At 34.8% G+C, this 20702-nt stretch overlaps 2 protein-coding genes across 2 annotated transcripts; one reads left to right on the plus strand and one right to left on the minus strand.

Moving 5' to 3' along the window:
- Positions 1-15: 15 nt before the first annotated feature.
- LOC127091483 (probable aquaporin NIP5-1) lies at positions 16-1850 on the plus strand. Its single transcript, XM_051030131.1, has 2 exons — positions 16-748; positions 849-1850. The coding sequence occupies exons 1-2, from the start codon at positions 569-571 to the stop codon at positions 1287-1289; spliced, it is 621 nt and encodes a 206-aa protein (XP_050886088.1). The 5' UTR covers positions 16-568; the 3' UTR covers positions 1290-1850.
- A 91-nt stretch (positions 1851-1941) lies between these two features.
- Positions 1942-5028, minus strand: LOC127091480 (probable choline kinase 1). Its single transcript, XM_051030129.1, has 6 exons — positions 4801-5028; positions 4043-4427; positions 2918-3235; positions 2703-2820; positions 2429-2577; positions 1942-2330 (listed from the first exon to the last, which is right to left on the minus strand). The coding sequence occupies exons 2-6, from the start codon at positions 4394-4396 to the stop codon at positions 2175-2177; spliced, it is 1095 nt and encodes a 364-aa protein (XP_050886086.1). The 5' UTR covers positions 4397-4427; positions 4801-5028; the 3' UTR covers positions 1942-2174.
- Between the last annotated feature and the right edge of the window lie 15674 nt (positions 5029-20702).

Genomic DNA, 20702 nt, shown 5'->3' on the forward strand with positions numbered 1-20702 from the left:
TCTATAATCCTTAAAATAACATGTTAATATTAACCATTCCTGACTTCTTCTCCATCATCATAAGTTAAGAACCCACTTTCTAACCATTACTTCTCTCCTCCACCTTCAACCACATTTTTTCTTTTCTCTTTTCCTGTAATCTCTCCAAAATCTATATTGGATAACAACCTTCTCCTTTCCTATAATCTCTGTAAAATCTAAATTGGATCATAACCTTCATCACGAATTTTGTTCTATTCCATTCCAACTTTAACAACAACAACATCATGCAACATTGATGCAAAATCTAAATCTTCATATAATTGATCAATTTCATTAGCACCTCTTTCTAGCTAACTCTGCAAACTTGGGTCATTTCTCTTCCTCCATTCCTTAGAAAATATTTATAAAAACCAATCATTTACGTAACTATACCTTTTTGCACCTTAAATCTCCAACAACAACAAAAAAAAACACAAGAAAATCGTTTCTTGTTACATTTGGAAAATCATGTAGTGTTGTGTTGGTAAATCCACTATTCTATCTGATAGTTTTTGTTATTCAATTAAAGCAACAGCAACATAAAAGAATGGCAGATTCAGAAAGAGGAACACCGTCGGTGTTGCCGATGACACCGGACACACCCGGAGGGCCATTATTCTCATCGGTGAGAATTGATTCTCTTGATCATGATTCCTTTGCAATGGCAAGGTGCAACGTGTGTATGCCTAAAGGTGTTCGAATTCCGAGTGTCACTCTAACTCAGAAGGTATATTTATAATTTCAAATATTAAAAATAAATAAAATAAAGAGTTTTAATCTCTATATTTCCAGAAAATTTATACTAATTTATACAGTTTTTTTCACAGGTTGGAGCAGAGTTTGTAGGAACATTCATACTGATATATGTAGCAACAGCAGGACCAATAGTGAACAACAAATACGAAGGTATAGAAACACTTATAGGAAATGCAGCTTGTGCTGGTTTAACAGTCATGGCAATTATTCTCTCAATTGGTCATATCTCAGGCGCACATCTCAATCCATCGCTCACCATTGCGTTCGCGGCGTTTCGCCATTTTCCGTGGGCGCATGTTCCTGCCTACATTGCAGCACAAGTCTCTGCATCTATCTGCGCTTGTTATGCTCTCAAAGTTGTTTATCGTCCTTTCCTCTCTGGTGGCGTTACTCTCCCTACCGTTACCGTTGGACAAGCTTTTGCAACCGAGTTCATCATCACTTTTATTCTCTTGTTTGTTGCCACTGCTGTTGCTACCGATACTCGCGCAGTACGTTCGCGCACACGATAATTTCTAGTCTCTAGTTTGCAGTTCATGATTATCAAATTAAATCAAATTATCTGTAATGCAGGTTGGAGAAATGGCTGGTATTGCTGTTGGAGCAACAGTTATAGTCAACATTCTGATCTCAGGGTATGAAACCATATCTATGACATTATTGATTTGAATTCTTTGTTTTAATATTTTGATTCTAAGTGTAATATAACAAATGATAGGCCAACGAGTAGTGGTTCGATGAATCCGGTTCGCTCCTTAGGTCCAGCCGTTGCAACAGGAAACTACAAAAATATCTGGATATACTTCGTGGCGCCAACGCTTGGTGCACTTGCTGGTTCTGGAGCTTATACGCTTGTCAAGCTGCGTGACGAAGACGACGAAGCTCAACAGCAGCCGCTACCGGTTAGGAGCTTCAGTCACTAGATCAGCCTGCAACACTGCCGAACACACCTCACTGCTCATGTTTCAAGCAGCATAGAGTGTGTGAATTTTTGTGTGATTAGTTTGTTTATATCATGTGTCATAAGAGTCGCACATAAAAGATAAATTTAACTATTATTATTTTCATTCCTATAAAGACTTGAATCCGAGACTTTATTTTTTTCTGAACCGAGTTACTCGCATCTAAATGCGAGTAAAGTAGTAAAACGATTACAAGAAAACATAAACACATTCATTCTCAATTTCATTTCATAAATCTCAAAAGTGATAAATTGATGATCAAATTGAAGTGAAAATTGTCAAAAACTAATTGCAAATTGTCAGTGACAATATATTATTTACAGATACAGATGCCGCGGCGAATATGTCACGCCTTTTGAAGTTATTATGAAATCAGTACATAAAAAAAAACTAAGATTAACTTCACTAAAACATGGGAATTTGGCATAAGAGAAATCACACACAAGATGCTAGTGGTAGAGAACCATTTACAGTTTCATTTTGTGAAACAATGGTTGGAGTGTCCAATAAAGTAGATTTCCTTAACCGGTATTGCTGAAACCTTTGTCTTGCATATTCCTTGTAATCAAACTCAATTTTGTTCACATAACTCTGCAATTACAAGTAAAAAATGTGTATACATATGAGCATATAATGTATAGATATATACTTAGCTAACAAGGACAAGTAACATTATGAAAAAGGCTTACCGAAATAAGTCCCCATAAGCCCCAAAATAGATGGTTTGCAAGAGTGTATTTTTCCACAGCAGTCACAACTTGGTTCACTTTAGCATTCTTCGGTTTCTTACCTTCAGAACTAAGATAGGCGCGAATAAACCTTTGACGCTCCTCGAGTTCTGGTTCACCGTATACAAATTAGTATCATCCCAGTATCGTATAGTGATATAAACAAAAATAATAAAAAAAACAGCAGCACACAATAATCATTGTGGAAATGTAAGACTAAGAATAGAAACTTTACCAGGATATTTACTATAGTCAAGAACATGAGGTGTATCGGTATGGTAATCGGCCGCCATTTCACTGAAATGATTTGCGAGATCGTACGCAATAGGATTGTAACTCGCGTATTCATAGTCCTGTATCAAAATAGAAAGAAAAATATTAGAGTACTGTAATGCAAGTAACTGTAATGTTTTGAAAAGGCAAAGAATGAATACGTAACGACTGGCTTACAATTAGAGTGATTGATTTAGTTTTTTCGTCCATCATAATGTTACCATATTGTAAGTCATTGTGACAGAAACCAATCTCTTGATATCCTTCGCATAACTCCTTCTCTAGGATGTTTATTTCGTCGTCTAGATTCTCTAGCCCGAATTTTTTTGCATCCTTTGGGGAGCATAAACTTTTGGCTTCGCCGAGCCACTTTCTCATTCTCTGCCAAATATGAGCCTTCTTTGTACCAGGCATATGAAGCTTGTGGAATTCTCTCATCTTAGATGCTATCAGAGACGATATATCGGGATCACGGAGGTCACAAGCCGAAAGAGTCTAGAAAGCCAGAAACAAAAGAAGTAAGAAGCAAGTTATGCATGATAATCATAGTATGCTGCAACTACCTTAGTTCCATAAACTATTTTGCTAATTAGTTCTATAATGCATGTCACAGTCAAAAAAGGTATATAATGTTTGTTTGTTAACTATTAGTCTATTATTGTTGGAATTAATAACTTGAAGAAAGGAATTAGAGAAAAGAATGGTAACCTGAGAGCACATGATTCCATTCCATTCCATTGAATTTCTTAAAGTTGGTTCTTAAATAATTAATCCCTTACAATTAAGAGACACTCGATTGCTCCAAAAGATAAAGCGAATAGAATCAGGAAAAAGGAAGTACCAGTTCAAAAGAAAAGCTTTTTTGACTAAAGAATAAAGTAAGTCAACTTTTAGACTTATTATAGAATCTAAAAAGCTAAAACATGAAAATCAAATACTCATTGCAGCCTTCATTTTGGGGGATAGTAATAGTATGTTATGTTTGGGCTCACATAGGTCTCCACACCTCTAAATAAAAGGTGTATGTGAATGTGAATGACACTGAGACTTGTGATGACTTGTGATTAAGTTCAATTTTTAATTTTCATACCATAGTTTGTTGATGTACTAAATCAAAATAACTTTGATCTAGAAGCACATACATAGACACCAGACTCGAGACTCGATATTAATTATGAAACTAATTATGAAACGTGAAAATCTAATCACAAGTGTCTGTATCATATCAAGTATCTCTGCTAGAGATACTTTGATTATTACTATTCAATTATAGATATGAAAAAGGAAAAGAGAATCACATACTCTGGCATGAATAAACTCTTCAACACGACCGGTTGTAAAGCGAGCAAGAAGACGTGGACCCTGACCATGCTTTGAGATACACTCAAAGGTTCGAATTTCTTCTTCCCTATTGAAGAAAATATCAACACCTTCTCCATACAATCGAACCAGAACCTTTCTGAGATCAGAACCATTTCTTGTTGGCCAATTAATCTGAAAAACCTCATTGGTCATTGCACCTTTCAATGGAATCACTTCCATGGTGTTCACATCATCGATCACATCTCCTAAATCTGAAGCCACAGAAGCAATAACTTCCATTAATTCTTCTTGGGAAGCACACCCTTTCAACAATTCAATCGTCTTTATGGCCATCAAGATTTTGATTAATCAAAAACAGAGGAATCTGAAACAGAGTAAAAATCAGGTTAAGAATTTGCATGCATAAATAAATTAAAAAAATATGAAATTTTTTACAACCCATTTGAGAAAAACATCAAAATTCAATTGGGTGATTTATAAAACTAATTATAACAAAAAAAAAAGAATTGGGTGTTCTAGAAACTCTCAAACTCATATCAATTTTGAGTGAAAAAAAAAACAGAGGTTCAAAAACAGGGGAATGCGTTTGAGAATCTCTTGCAATAAAATTTCGTGGGAAAGATTATAACTTTTTGAGAACCCAATTGATAAATAGAACCAAGAATCAATAATCTGAAAATAACCATTTAGTGCAATTAATAAAAAAGTAGAATTTTGAGAATTAGAAGGTAAATAACCTAAGAAACAGAGGAAGATGAAGAACGTGGTGGTTGAAGATCTGATATTAGGTTTGTGATAAAGACAGTGATACTATGATATTAAAATTGTGTGTGAAGTTTGTGAAACCTTGCAGTGTATTATATAGAGAATGGAGAGAGGAACGCGTATGAATATAAATTCTGTTAGAGAAGTGTTAGGCCGTTTAAAGTGCTTATTTTTGTTGTTTTGTTGACTATAGAGATTCTGCTTTTTAGTTGGAGAAAGAAGATTTTTATATTGTAGCTTTTGTTATAAGGTTACATGTTAAGTTTATTAGTCAAAATTGAAGATAACTACTACTAGTAGTTAGTATTGACTAACAAGAATAAACAATTTAATACTAATGTTTTTGTGTGATAAATTAGTGTTATATTTTTGGTATATATTGATATTTAAATAATTTGATTTCTAAATGAAGATTTTATGTTGTGGATAAGTCTCAATGCTTATATTTTATGACAAGTTGCTTATGAATTAGTAGTGAAGTAGAGACTTGATCTCTTCTTAGATCCGTAGAGGTTCTAGAGGTTCTAGATGTTCTAGAGGTTTTTAATATATTAATTGCAGTTAAATTATGATGTAATCAATAAAAAAGATTATTTTATAAAATTCTAATGTTACAAATATTTTATAAAATATTCTCAATAATTTATTTAAAATAAAAATATGTTATACAATGAATGATCTATAATAATTTTTTAATATATATTTTTTAATTCTATTCTCAACTTAATATTATTATTTTTCATCATTTTAAATATTTAATATAGAATAATTTAATAAAAATATTATTTTTCTTTTATTTATTTATTTATTTATTATGTAAAATTGTCAATTAGGCGAAGAGTATTCGTCTTAAGTCTTAAATTTTTGAAAGATCATTTTAAAAGACAAAGTTAATCTCAATTGAGTTGTTAATTTTTCAAAAAGATTTTATTTAATGATAAATTAATTGGAGAATATGTGTATGAGACTTTTTTATTTTAGATCAATCATAAAAATTGTGAGACTATAATATCCTCAAAAACTATTTTAAGATTAACTAAAATGAATTTATAATTTTGTGTTATAGTTTTCTTTACCTACACTCAAAAATGGTATGTATCTTCTTATTTTATGATTTTAGAGCATTCAATGTGAGGATCTTATTGATACTATTTTGGCTTTGAAACATAGGAATATAAATTATTTACTTAAATTGTTCATTTTTTTAAATTTTTTTCAAAATAATCCAGTTTTCAAAAAAAATCACAAATTACACCAATTTAAAAAAAAAATACGTAAGGTATAGGCGTCAGACCAATTGGCGTCTACCCTTAAACTTTAAGTGGGGGCGCCGGTTGGATTGACTACAACACATGGTGTTGTCAATCCAATTGGTGTCCATGTGTTATTTGTAAGAGGAGGCGCCAATTGGTCGGGCGCCTCAGTGTAATGTGAATTTTTTTGGTTATAAATAGATGTGTTGTGTGATCCATTAACCTAATTATTTCGTAATAATTTGTTAATTTCTTCTATCAAATTTATAATCTAATATATGTTCACATTTCAGTTCATTTGGCGTCCATATCTAAATTTGGATCATGACCATGAAATCAACTAACAAGACGCATCCGTTTGGACTGCATGCACACCGATCATAAGATTCACCACTGTGGAGATGGACAATAGTGATCGTGTTAAGTTGCAGTTTGGTATGCTTCAACATATCCCAGATCCCCCGACAAACCTAGGAGAATGACATCTACGGAAAGTTAACGACCAATGGAACTTTGATCCATGGCAAAGCTTCGTTAGATCTGAGTGTCGCAAATGGAAGCACCGCCAAGACCATGTCTTAACAGACGTTGTAATGCCAACTAAAGAAAAACCAAGTCATAATTATATGGCTTGGTACAGATCAGTTGGATTTAAGTTCATCGCCGAGGATATGTACTTATACGACTCACGTCAGACAACTTACGCACCAGAAGGCTCAACATCTAACCCCTAACAACATTGTCAGACCGACTACTCACAACCCCATATCGATCAAAATTTCCGATCCACAAACACACAAACATATAACTCTAACATGCCAAACACCCAACCATAATACCAAGAACATACCCCGTACCACCACCAACAACTAGATCATCATCAAGACATCCAACATCGCTATGCACCCAACACATCACCCTATCATAGTCGTCTTAGCCAAAATATTCAACGGTCATTTAACACCAACCGTCCCTCCTTCTACCACAGTCAAGAAGTCCAAACATCTCAAAACCAAAACCTTCAACAACCATTTGTCTACCAAACACCCCAACAATCATTTCAACCTTTCTTCGACGCATCATTCACACCAATGTCTCCCTTCAATCGTCTTGGTCGTCCTCCAACAACTCAAACACAACTCAACTACTTTGGCATGGATCATGAACTCAGCTATGGCGGTACCCCTTCGATGCATACATAAGACTACGATGATTTGTCTGACTATCTCAGGCAATCTCCTACAGTTGGTGGTGATGTTCCTGGACCCTTAGATACTCAAACACTTGGGGTAAATCACCAACGTGGGTTAGGGTCACGAGTTCGGGTAGCTAGGGGATGTGGGATCGGAGGTCGGTTAGGTGATCCCGGTCATCGATATTAGTCTTTTTTGTGTAAACGGGTATTAATATTAATATGAATTGGCCCGATTTCGACTTTATCTATCATGTACAATATTTTTCAAAAAAAAACGAAACACACAGGTGTAAGACCAATTGGATTGACAACATAAGGTGGACTAACCAATCCAATTGGCACCTCCTCTCTAAGTTTAAGAGCATGCGTCAATTCATCTGACGTCTCCTCTTCAAAGTGGGATAGATTGGAAAAAAAATTGAAAACTAGGTTATTTTAAAGAAAAAAAATTGAAAAACTAGTTATTTAGGTAAAATTTCTAGGAATACAACTTTTTTAAAAAAAATTATTAATATAAAACATGAAAGTAATCTAATTTTTTTTTTTTGCCAAACTAAGCAAAATAAATGGACATTCACTTCCCAATGCTTCTCATAAAGAGACAATAAGTCTATGATGAAAGAGAAGGAAGAAAATAAATGAGAAGAGACAATAAGTCTGTTCTCATCAATCTGTCTTAATGAAGACTCACTATTTTTATATTATTAAAGACTCTCACATTTGTCTTAACATTTCGCAATATAAAATAAAAAAGCACAGTCCTAGTATTTAATTTTTCTTGATTTGAAGGGTTTGTGATTTTGAATTTGTTAATGAAAATGAAGTTAATTGGACGAAAAGATAAAAACGAATAACATAGTGTTTTATAACATAGCTAAAAAAGGTGAATTTTGTCTCTATCATAAACCGTGTTTGGGTGGAAACGTATAATGAAGTGAGGACGAAAATAATGGCGTTTAGAATCAGTCGGCTAACAGTAACACGGCTCCAGTCCACCTAACGTGATAGCTTCTTTTTTTAAATGTGAATTAAGGTCTTTTTTTTTGAATTTTTTACAAAAATAATTCACTTTTTCATTGAAGTTTCCAAAATATTCTCGGTTTTAAAAAAATTCTCAAACTATCTCATTTTTAGGAGGAGACGTCAATTCAATTGGCAACTCCTCTTAAAGATTGAATGGAGACGCCAATTGGATTGGCTATGACACATACCATATCCAATCCAATTGGCGCTCATGTGTATTACTTGAGAGGAGGCGTCAATTGGATTGACACCTCAATATAAAATGCAATTTTTTTTGTAAATGGTCTACGTGATATATAAATTTGAAATAGGACCAATTGATATTAATAAAATTTTCCGTTTACACAAAAAAGTCGAATGGTGATGACCGGGATCACCTAACCGACCTCCGGTCCCACATCCCCTAGTTACCCTAACTCGTGGCCCTAATCCACGTTGATGATTCACCACTGGTGTTTGAGCATCTGAGGGGCCAGGAGCGTCACTACCAACTACATGAGATGCTCTGTTGAGGTAGTCAGACAAGTCGGCATATTCTTCAATATGCATCGAGGGTGTACCGAGTTCATGATCCATGTCAGAGTAGTTGGGTTGTGGTTGACTCATTGGTGGGCAACCGGGACGGTTGAAGGGAGACATGGGTGTGAATGATGCGTCGAAGAAAGGTTGGAAAGGTTGTTGGGGTGTTTGGTAGAGATAGGGTTGTTGGATGTTTTGGTTTTGTGAGGTTTGGGCTTCTTGGCTATGGTAGGAGGAGGGCGGTTGGGGTTGAATGATCGTTGGATGTTCTGGCTAAGGCGGTTTTGGTAGGGTGATGGGGTGGGTGCGAAGCGATGTTGGGTCTCAGGTTGATGGTCAATTTGTTGGTGGTGGTATGAGGTATGTTCTTGGTATTGGGTTGGGTGTATGACATGTTTTGGTTGTATGTTTGTGTGTTGGTTGAACGAAACGTTTGACGAACAGGGGATTGTGTGTATCCGATCTGACACTGTTGTTGGGGATTTGATGTTGAGGTGTTAGGTGTGTAAGTCATCTGGCGTGGGTCGTAGAGGTACATATCCTCGGCGATGAACTGAAAATCAAGCGATCGGTACCAAGCCATATAAGTACGACTTGGTTTTTCTTCATTTGGCATGATTGTGTCAGTTAAGACATGGTCATAGCGATGCTTCCATTTGCGACACTCCGATCTTGCAAAGCTTTGCCATGGATTAAAATTCCATTGGTCGTTAACTTTGCGCATATGCCATTCTCCTAGGCTTGTTGGGGGATCTGGGATGTTTTGGGGCATGCCGAATTGCAATTTCACACGATCATTGTTGTGCATCTCCATAGTTGTGAACCGTATTATCGGTGTGCATGCAGTCCATACGGTCGCGTCTTCAGCGTTGACCTCATGGTCATGATCCAAATTAAGGTATGGTCGCCAAATGAACTGAAATGTGAAAGAAGATAGGATTATAATCTAGGTAGAAGAAGTTAACAAATTATAACAAAATAAATTAAGTTATTATCCTTACGTCTGTCGGTCGAAGGTGATCTAACAAATTGCAATACTGAGTAATACAGTGTCTAGGACATCTGTTATAACTCATACCACATGCAAACCATCTACACCAAAAAGATAAGAATATTAGTTAGAGATAATAATCTTTAAAGAAGTAAGTAAAGATATAGCAATTTAAACAACTTACTTTTGTGCATACAGGAATGTGAAAGGGTTGTTGTTGACGGATGCTAGGGACGGCAGCCTTGACCAACCTCATGCTTGTAGAAAAACAACAAATTTAGAAAATGTAGATGTGTCTTTGTGTGAGTTTTTGCACAAGGAGCTATAGAGATAGGCTAGACAAGCAGATCCCCAACTGTAACTTCCTATTCTATCTACATGTCTAAGTAAAGGTAAATACATAATATGCATGCTAGAACCACAACCTTCGGAAAATAAAAACGAACCAATTAATAGCATAATGTAACACCTAGTTTTTATTATTCGAGCATCTTCAGTAGAACGTTCATCTAAGTATAAACTATTATAGTATGACTTAAGGCATGAAAGTAGTATACCTTGACCTCTTGAGTTATCATCTAACAAATCAGTCTCCAAGAGGTCCATGCAAATTGAATTTGCATAGTTGGTTTTACCATTAACAACCTTACCTTCAATGGGCAGTCCCAAAAGCATGTAGACTTCTTCTAACATCACAGTACACTCACCGGTTGGGAACCAAAATGTGTGTGTCTCTAGACGTCGTCTTTCACATAAAGAAAGAATGAATTTGTTATCTACGGACCAAGACAAAATCTTGCTTATATGATCAAAACCGGCGAGTTCAACATAAGGTTGAATCACCGGGTCCATATGGACATGTTTGTGGACCCGAGTCCGGAACCTTGAAACATCCTATAAAAGAAAGAACAAAAAACTTGACTAAGTTAGTATGTTAAAATAAAAGGGACTCTATTAAAACAAATAACAAAAGAAAAAAACTTAAATAAGTTGTTATGTTTACAACCGTTCCTCTATGCAATTCGCCCATTGTGAGGATAGACATTTTGTCAGAGAAGAAAGCGGTTGGTGCAGATGAAACTACAAGAAGTTGTTGCAGATGAAATTGTAGAAGAAGTATTGTAGAAGAAGTAGTGAGAGTGATGGTGTGGAAGAAGTGTTGATGGTGTGGATGTATTTATAGGCAAATGAATGGGAGCATGAAAAGTTGTGCTTGCATGTTGTCTCCAATTGAATTGGCGCCCATGTGCAATTTGTACATGGTGTCGCCATTCAAATTGGCGCCTCTATAGGGACATGCATGCAAGACCTAGGTCTGATTGCTTGGTTTCGAGGTCTGCATGCATGCTTTGATAAGGTGTCGCCAAATGGATTGGTGCCCATGTGCAAGGAATAAATGGGGGCGCCAATTCAATTGGAGTGTGTGTTTGTATGTATGACACGTGGTTGTCCTCTCTCATGCATGCTGAACATGTCACTTCTTAGTAGCTTGCATGGTTGACACATCATTTCAGACTAGCTTGCATGTGCGACACATCACTTCGAACTAGCTAACATGTGAGACACATCATTTCCCTATTTAAGTGTCTTATTATCAACATCCAAGACATATCACTCACATTCATCCGCAGCAAGAAAATAGTTTTCATCTGCACAATATCATCTTCACCAAAATACAGTGTCAACGTTCACTGCAACGGTGAAACATACGAGTCTGAGTTATATGGTTTTTGTTTTCGAAACACCGATACCATTAGACTTACGATCAAGAGAAATACAACATTCTTGTATTTGAAAAAAAGAATACAATCCTGTATAGGATCGGGTATTGTGTCAAAGATCACGTATCAAAATCCAATATTTTTTTTAGAACAGTCAAGGCAAGTTTTTCCCGCTTAAGGTACGAGACGATGAAGATGTTGAATACATGTTTGTTAGTCATGAACATTCAGGCTGCAACTGTATTGAGTTGTACATTACTCTTCAACCATGTATACCATCTCAGCAGTCTCAAATAACCAGTAAGGATGACCCTGGTGAATTTGATCCACAATGGTCAGATGATGTCAACCCAGAAGCAGAAGCATAAGTGGAAGTCGTTGATGAAGAAGAAGAGGAGACCGAGATACAGGTTGATCACATACTGAACAACGACATTGAAGATGATGATCAACCACCACCAATACCTCCTAGTCATGTCTACAATCCGCCTTAACATATGACAAATATGGATCTGCACGACGATGATACATCCAACAGTGTTTTCTATAACCCATATCCACGATCAGAAGGCGAATTAAAGGTGGGAGACATGTTTCGTACCAAAGAAGAATGTGTGCGAGCTATCAAAAAATTCCACATGAAAAACTCTGCCGATTTTACAATGAAACGCACTGATTCAAGAAGGTATGTTATCGAATGTCATAACATCCTTTGTAAGTTTCGGTTGGCTGCGTCTTACAAAAAGAAAAACGACTCTTGGAAGATCGCTTCAATAGACCCACCTCACAGTTGCATTGCAACTAACGTTGGACAAGATCACCGTAAACTAAGCGCTGCATTGATATGTCAAGACATTCTGTCGTTGGTTAATAAAGACCCATCAGTGAAGGTGAGTATAATTATATCCCATATCAGAACAACATATAATTATACTCCATCTTACAAGAAATCCTGGATTACGAGGACAAAGGTTGTTGAACAGGTATTCGGCAACTAGGAAGATTCATACAAAGAATTGCCATGGTTTTTATTGGTCCTAAAAACATATGTCCTAGGAACTGTGGCAATTATGGAGACATTTCCAGCAATGATGCCAGACGAAACCTGTGTTACAGGTAATAGAATCTTTCACCGTCTCTTTTGGGCGTTTGACACATGCATCAAAGATTTTGCATTCTGCAAACCTATTATTCAAATTGATGACACTTGGTTATACGACAAATACAAGGGTGTTTTGCTTATGGCGGTTGCACAAGACGGCAACAACAATGTCTTTCCCATTGCCTTTACTCTGGTTGAAGGTGAAATGGCTGGTGGATGAGGTTTCTTTCTTCGATATCTCAGAACGCATGTGGCTCCACAAGCCAATCTCTGTTTGATTTCTGATAGACATGCTGCCATTGAGAGTGACTACAACAACCATGACAACGGATGGCATGATCCTCCTTCTACCCATGTCTATTGCATTAGACATATTGCACAAAACTTCATGCGTGTAATAAAAGATAAGAATCTTCGCAAGAAGGTGGTGAATGTTGGGTATGCTCTAACTCAGCCGTCATTTCAATATTATCGTGATGAAATTAGACTGTCTAATAAAGACGCATGGAAATGGCTAAATAACATACCACTAGAGCAGTGGACAAGGGCATTTGATAGAGGTTGTCAATGGGACCACATGACAACAAACCTTGTGGAATGCATGAACGGGGTATTCAAAAGAATTAGAAATATGCCAATAACCGCCTTGGTAAGATCGACCTATTATAGGTTGGCTTCTACATTCACAACCAGAGGTGAAAGATGGAGTGCGGTGTTAATGTTCGGGCAAGTATTCAGTGAGTGTTGCATGAAAGTCATGAAAGAGGAGAGCATCAAAGCTAGCACACACGCTGTAACAGTCTTTGATCATCATAGGCAAAATTTCAGCGTCCAGGAAACAATGGACCACAACGAGGGGAGACCAAATTTAGCCTATGTTGTTAGACTAAACAGAAGTTGGTGCGACTGTGGAAAATTTCAAGCCTTCCGCATTCCTTGCTCCCATGTCATTGCAACATGCGCTTATACTCGTCAAGACGCTTATAACCATTTATTTGATGTGTACAAGGTTGTCACCGTCATGAATGTATATAATAGAAGCTTCTCGATACTATCAATGGAGGAATACTGGCCTCCATATGAAGGTGATATAGTTTGGCACAACGACGAGATGCGTAGAAAGAAAAAAGGAAGGCCAAACAGCACATGTATCAGGACAGAAATGGATTCCACAGATAAAATGATAAGATTATGTAGTATCCGTCGTCAACCAGGACACAACAAGAACAACTGTCCCAATCGAGGAGCATCATTCGGGTCTTAAGCTTTTTGTAACATTGTATTTCTGTAACCTTCAATCATTATATATCATTAAGTTTTTTTTACAACGAGGTTCACAACAAACATCGGTACAAAATAAGCTAACTAAAAACAGAAATATTTCTAACTGATTACAACAATCAAATTGATGTCATCTCGACCGAACATCATTTCCCTAACATTCTTATCAGTCTTCATTCGCACCCAACCAAAGATATTGTCGAGTCTCTCAGTACTTCTAATTTTTTTTACTTTTGGTATTTTCCCATCTAACCAACGAACCAGCTCCCTCTTCAGTTGCTCGAACGTAGTGATGTTCCAGAAGAGCATCAGCATTTGAGGTTTGTCTCTCGCATAAATCACCTTTCCGTATCGGCGATAAACACCAAACATGATTGCCAAATGATTAAATGAGATGCGGGACAATGACTCACACAACACATCTATTTATAACAAAAAGATTACATTTTACATTGAGGTGTCAATCCAATTGGCGTCTCCTTTGTAAAAATACACATGGGCGCCAATTGGATTGGCTAGGGTATGTGCCCTAGTCAATCCAATTGGCGCCTCCATTCAATTTTTAAGAGGAGTCGCCAATTGAATTGGCGCCTCCTCCTAAAAGTGGGGTAGTTTGAGATTTTTTTTGAAACCAGGAATATTTTGAGAATTTCCTTGAAAAATTAGCTTGTTTTTGTAAAAAAGAATTTTATAATATAATATTTTTTTTTCTTTTTTCTTTCTTTCCTTGGTGTCTACTATTTTATTATGTTGCTTTTTATTAATTTTATAATATTTATTATAACAAAACTCAAATAAATATTAATTAATTATTTTAAAAGTGACACGTATAATTTATAATTTGATAAGGAAACTCTAACTATATAAAATTCTAATATTTAGAAATTAACATGTTTTTTATAATATATATTTATAATTTACTATTATGTATTAGAAAAAGAATCATCGATAAATTTCATGCATTCCTAAATAATTGGATAAAAACGTTAAAATATCTTGTAAAACAATATTTTATTATACAGTTATTAAAAAATTTATCAAGCATAAAGGATAATAAAATAATCATTTATCATATAATTTTGGAAGAACTTATCTAAAGAACAAAAAAATAATAACTTATTATATAATTTTTGAAGAATTTATCAAATATCCCAAAAGTATTAGAAATGATTATTTTTGAAATGAATATTTTTATTAATAAAAGATTTGTGTTGAATTCTTGAACAAATAATGATTATCACTTGAAAGTATCAATGATTTTATAAATTCAGAAGGATTGCAAATATTATTATTTTTTTAATAAAAATTTATGATTGAATTCTTGAATAACTATTTAAAAAAATAATGATAATTTATGATTCTATATTTATTAAGATTGAAAAATATACTTTTTATAATTATATATTATTAATTTGCTATGAATTATTGGTTAACAAATTAATGTGATTAATTTTTTATTTATTTCATAGTAAAGTGTTATAATTTTGTGATTAATTTATTAAGATTGACACGTATGACATGTTATCAATTTTTTATTAATTTATATTACTGTAATTAGTGTTTTATAAAAATAAAAATTAAAACAAAAATATAAAGAAAACTTTTTTTCTTCTTCAATAATATCGAAGACTATAACACATGATTATAGATGTTTTAAATTATTTTTTTTCTAAAAACAAGTAAATTAATTAATTATTAGTTAATTAATTAAAATTTTGAAATTTTATGTGTAATAGATATTTATTTATTTTTGAGATTTTAATATTGTAAAGATAACTTTTAATGGTGATTTGATTGAATAAATTATTATTTTTAAATAATATATTTTATATTATACATATTTGTTTTTTTTTAATTTTCTAAGGAACGTATATTTATTTTCTTTATTTAAATTTTTTTATTAAGTTATATTTCTTGCATAATATTTGCGAAATTATTTATATTTGTTGAATAGTTTTTATATTCTATATTATATATACATAAAGCGTAAGAAAATTATGTGATTATTAGCGAATTTTAGAAATTGTTGATTTTGATGTCAAAATTGTAATTAAATTGTATGTCATCAATTTTTATGAATGTTTTCTATACAAATTATTTTATTATTTAGTATGGATTGAAACAAATTAGAAGAACATAATCATATGTATTATTGTAAATCGGACATTTACAAATCATAATTTAGTGTGTTGCTGGTAAAATTGGTTGGATCATCTCAGATCTATTATGATGCGAGAACTAATATTGAAGAGCCAAAAATTTCTTCAATACAATAAATTTATGTGCTTCTAAAGGAAATTAAAAATTTGAGAAATTGAGTTTCTCATTACATTAATTGTTGCACCGACTAAAATATCATGCAAATGTTTATTGTCTACTCAGAACCATAAGAAGTATCACATATATTATTAGAATTGATATTGAACATCCGATAGAATATGTTCATAAAAAAATGGACTTGAAGATCCATTCTTTAGACATCTAAAGTTGATTGTATAGCTTATATTTGTGAGATCATAAATTCTAAATTAGATATTTGAAACACACAAAATATGAATATGGAGATTTATTTGCATTACGCCAACAAGTTAATATAAGTTAATATTAGGTTAATAATCTAATATTGTTGTGATTTAATCCAAGTTGTGTAACCCAAGCCCAAAAGTTAATTAGGATTTGTTACTTAATATATAAGTTAATTGTATATAAATAAACATATTTTGTAATTCAGTTAGTACAATCATATTCAATAATACAATCCTTATTTTCTTATTCTCTCTCTCTCTTTCTCTCCTCACTAAAAGTTCATCACGCACTAAAAAATTGGTATCTAGAGCTCTGATTAGATTTTTGATCATTTTTTCAAGAATCATACATCAGTGATCGTGTTTTCGGGATCGTGGGTTGTTAATTAATCGCTACAAAGATGAATGGTACTAATGGCATTCTGAATTCTCTTTCAATTCTTGAGGGAAAAAATGGAACTGATGGAGCATGCAGATGAAGTTCTTGTCCGACTTTCATGAAACCCTAGAAGTGGTTACTAATGGTGTTCTTGAGCTTGCTGAGAATGTAATTGATGCTCAGAGAGTCACGAACAAGAAGGCAAAGAAGAAAAACTGCAAGGTTGCACATTGAATTCAATCGGCGGTAGATTCGCCGAATTTCAACAAGATCTTTCATGCTGAATCGACGAAGAAGGCATGCGATATTCTTGTCAAGTATAATGAAGGATGTGAGAAAGTCAAAGTCGTCAAATTACAGACTTTGCACTGAAGGCTGAATTGTTACATATGGGAGAAGATGAAAAGATTGCAGGCTATGTGTTGAAGGTGCAGAATCTCGTCCATCTCATGAAGGATTGTGGTGAAACCCTAACTGATAAGATAAAAGTTGAGAAGGTAATTTATATGTTGACCTCTCACTTTGATCACGTTATTGTATCTATTCAAGAATCCAATAATCTTGAAACCCTGGAAATGGAATATTTGGTTGGTTTGTTGGAGGCGCATGAGATTAGGATTGTTGAAAGGAAATAGGTTCAAGATTCGGTACAAGCACTGCAGGCTCGGGTTTGAAAGAAGCATGGTGGTTCCGAAAATTTCAAAGGAAAAGGAGACAAGACTCAGAGCAAGAAGTCTTGGTTAAACCCTCAAAAGAATAAGGTCGATGATAGGGTTTCTGGATCCTCGAAAAGAGGAGAAGGAAACTCCTATCAGAAAGACAAAGAGAAAAAAGGTGTGTAGTACTATAACTATTAAAAATGAGGTCACTTGACCAAGAATTATTGGTACAATAAAGACAATGGATTGACAAAAGGCAAAGAGGAATGATTCAACCTTGCACGCCAAGATTCAGATGATTTTGAATATATGATGGTTATGGCTGCAGTTGCAGATAATCATGTCGAATCCAAGATCTGGTTCCTCGACATAGGCTTCTCGAATCACATGATTGGTCGAAAGGTGTGGTTAGAAGATTTCGAATCGTTGAAGAAGAGAAATGTCAAACTTGCTGATAATAGCTCGTTGCAAGCAAAAGATACTGACGACATAGTTATTCAAAGGAGCAATGGAGGAAAAGCTATGATCAAAGATGTACTCTATGTACTTGGAATGAAGTGTAATCTACTAAGTGTTGGACAACTGGTTGAAAAAGTTTTCTCAGTGATTATGAAAGATAGAGCCTTGCAACTGTTTGACACTCAGAATAATTTGGTCTTGAAATCTTCTTTGTCGAAGAATAGTACTTTCAAGACCATGATCAGTTCGACTGAAGTACAGTGTCTAAAAATTGTTTTCAACCACAAGAATAATTGGCTATGTCATATGACGTTTGGACATTTGAACTTTTGATCACTCAAGATATGGTAATTAGTATACCAAGTCTCGAGATGCCCGATAAACTTTGTGAAGGTTGCTTAGTCGGAAAGCAATCCAAAAAGTCTTCCGTTTTGACTATGCCAATGAGATCCTCTTGCATACTAGAAGTAGTACCTTCAGATGTATGTGGCATGTTTGAGGATCATACCATTGGTGGAAACATGTATTTTGTCTATGGGTATAGTCGAAAGCTTTGGATCTATGTGATCAAGTGAAAGGACGAAGTATTTGAAGTCTTTAAGAGATTCAAGATGCTTGTCGAAAACCAAAGTGGAAAAAAAAGATTAAGGTTCTACGAACAGATGGAGGTGGCGAATATACATCAAAGAATTATGTGCAGCAAATGGTATTGATCATGAGGTAACTTCTTCTTACACATGTCAACATAATGGAATAGTAGAAAGAAGAAACATAATCATATTTGACATGGAGAGATGCACGTTGTAGTAGAAGAGTTTTCCAAAATCTTTATGGGGTCAAGTTGTTTCCACTGCTGTTTATATTCTGAATAGGTGTCCTACTAAGAAGCTGAAGAAAAAGGTTCCTAAAGAAGTATGAAGTTGCAAACAACCATCAGTGAGTCATTTGAAGGCGTTTTCCTCTATTTATTACAAACATGTTCCTAATGCGAGAAGAAGAAAGCTTTGTGAAAAGAGTGAACCTATGATTCTGGTAGTATATCACAAAAATGTAGCATACAGTTATTCGATCCAATCAATGAGAAGATCGTGATGAGTTGAGATATTATTATTGATGAAAATCCTACCTGGGATTGGAATTTAGGTGATGCAACTAACAAGCCATTGATGAGTGTTGGCATTGAAGAAGAAAGTAGTGAGCACGAAGGAATTCTAGTTAATGACACTCTAACAACATTCAAAAGTTGAATCAATTGATCACATTCCCGACACATTTGAAATTGAAGATGGTACGACCATCTCAATCCAAAGACCTCAAAGAATCAAAGTTCTTCTGGTAAGACTTCAAAACTATGAAGTGGTTGGTGACAATGAAGTTACAACAGATGGAAAATTAGTTCATTTTACTTTACTTGCAAGTGTTGAACCAATCAACTATAGTTAGGCAATAAACAATGGAAGTCGGCTATGGTCGAAGAGTTACAAGCGATTGAAATAAACAACACATGGGAGTTTGTCGAATTACCAACATATACAAAAGCTATCAAAGTGAATAGGGTGTTCAAGTTGAAACATAATGTTGATGGGTTGATAGAAAGATATAAGGTACGATTAGTAGCTCGAGGATTTCTTTAGAGATCAGGACTCGTCTCCTCTGAAGTATATGCACTAGTAGAAAGATTAAAAATTATCTGATTGGTGGTAGCCTTGACATGCAAGCAAGGTTGGTCGAAATTTCACTTAGATGTGAAATCAACATTTTTGAATGGTCATCTAGATGAAGAGGCATGTGTCACATAACCTCATGGGTTTGTGATACAGGAGGAAGCAAGTAAAGTATACAGGTTGCACAAAGCGCTCTATGGCCTCAAGCAGGCACCTAGGGCATGAAACAAGAAGATCGATTCATACTTAGTCAGATTGGGATTCGTCAAATGAAAATCTAAGTATGGTGTCTGTGTTCAGGTTGTGACACGAGATATAACACTCATTTATCGATGACTTGCTGATAATCGGAAATAGCTTGAAGAACTTGTTGAAGTTCAAACAGTTGATAATGGGGGAATTTGAAATGTCTGGTATGGGAAACTTGTCTTATTTCCCAGGCATAAAATTTCAAATATCAAAATAAGCTACGGTGTTACATCATATAAATTATGTTAAAGAGATACTCAAGAGATTCAGGATGGATGATTCGACTCCTGCATCTTCGCCCTTTGAACCAAATTTGAAGTTGGAGAAGCCGAGAGAGGAAGACAATGTCAATGCAACTTTGTTCAAAAAATTGTTGGATATCTGAGATATGTATGTCATAATCGACCTGATATAGGTTTTTCACTCGGATTAGTAAGGAGATACATGAGTGAACCAAGGGTGTCCACATGAAGGCTGGAAGAAGAATCTTGAGATACTTTAAAAGATCGATAAACTATTGAATTCTATTTCGACGAGACTCGGAACGCGAAGAAGTTATGGTTACATGCTATTCAGATGCTGATTGGTGTGGAGATAAGGAAGATCGGTGAAGCACAACTGGTTATTTATTTCAAGTATTCGGTGTCACAATCTCATGGTGCTCGAGAAAGTAACCTGTGGTCGAATTGTCATCGTGTGCAGATGAATATATAGCAGGACGATATAATGTATGTCAAGCAATCTGGATTAGATCTGTATTGGAATAAATTGAGGTTGAAGTGAAAAAACCTCTGGTGATGTAGATCGACAACAAGTTAACCATAAATCTTGCGAGGAATTCAGTTTTGCATGGA

This window comes from Lathyrus oleraceus, chromosome 6, assembly GCF_024323335.1.
Source record: "Lathyrus oleraceus cultivar Zhongwan6 chromosome 6, CAAS_Psat_ZW6_1.0, whole genome shotgun sequence".
Classification (NCBI taxonomy): domain Eukaryota; kingdom Viridiplantae; phylum Streptophyta; class Magnoliopsida; order Fabales; family Fabaceae; genus Lathyrus; species Lathyrus oleraceus.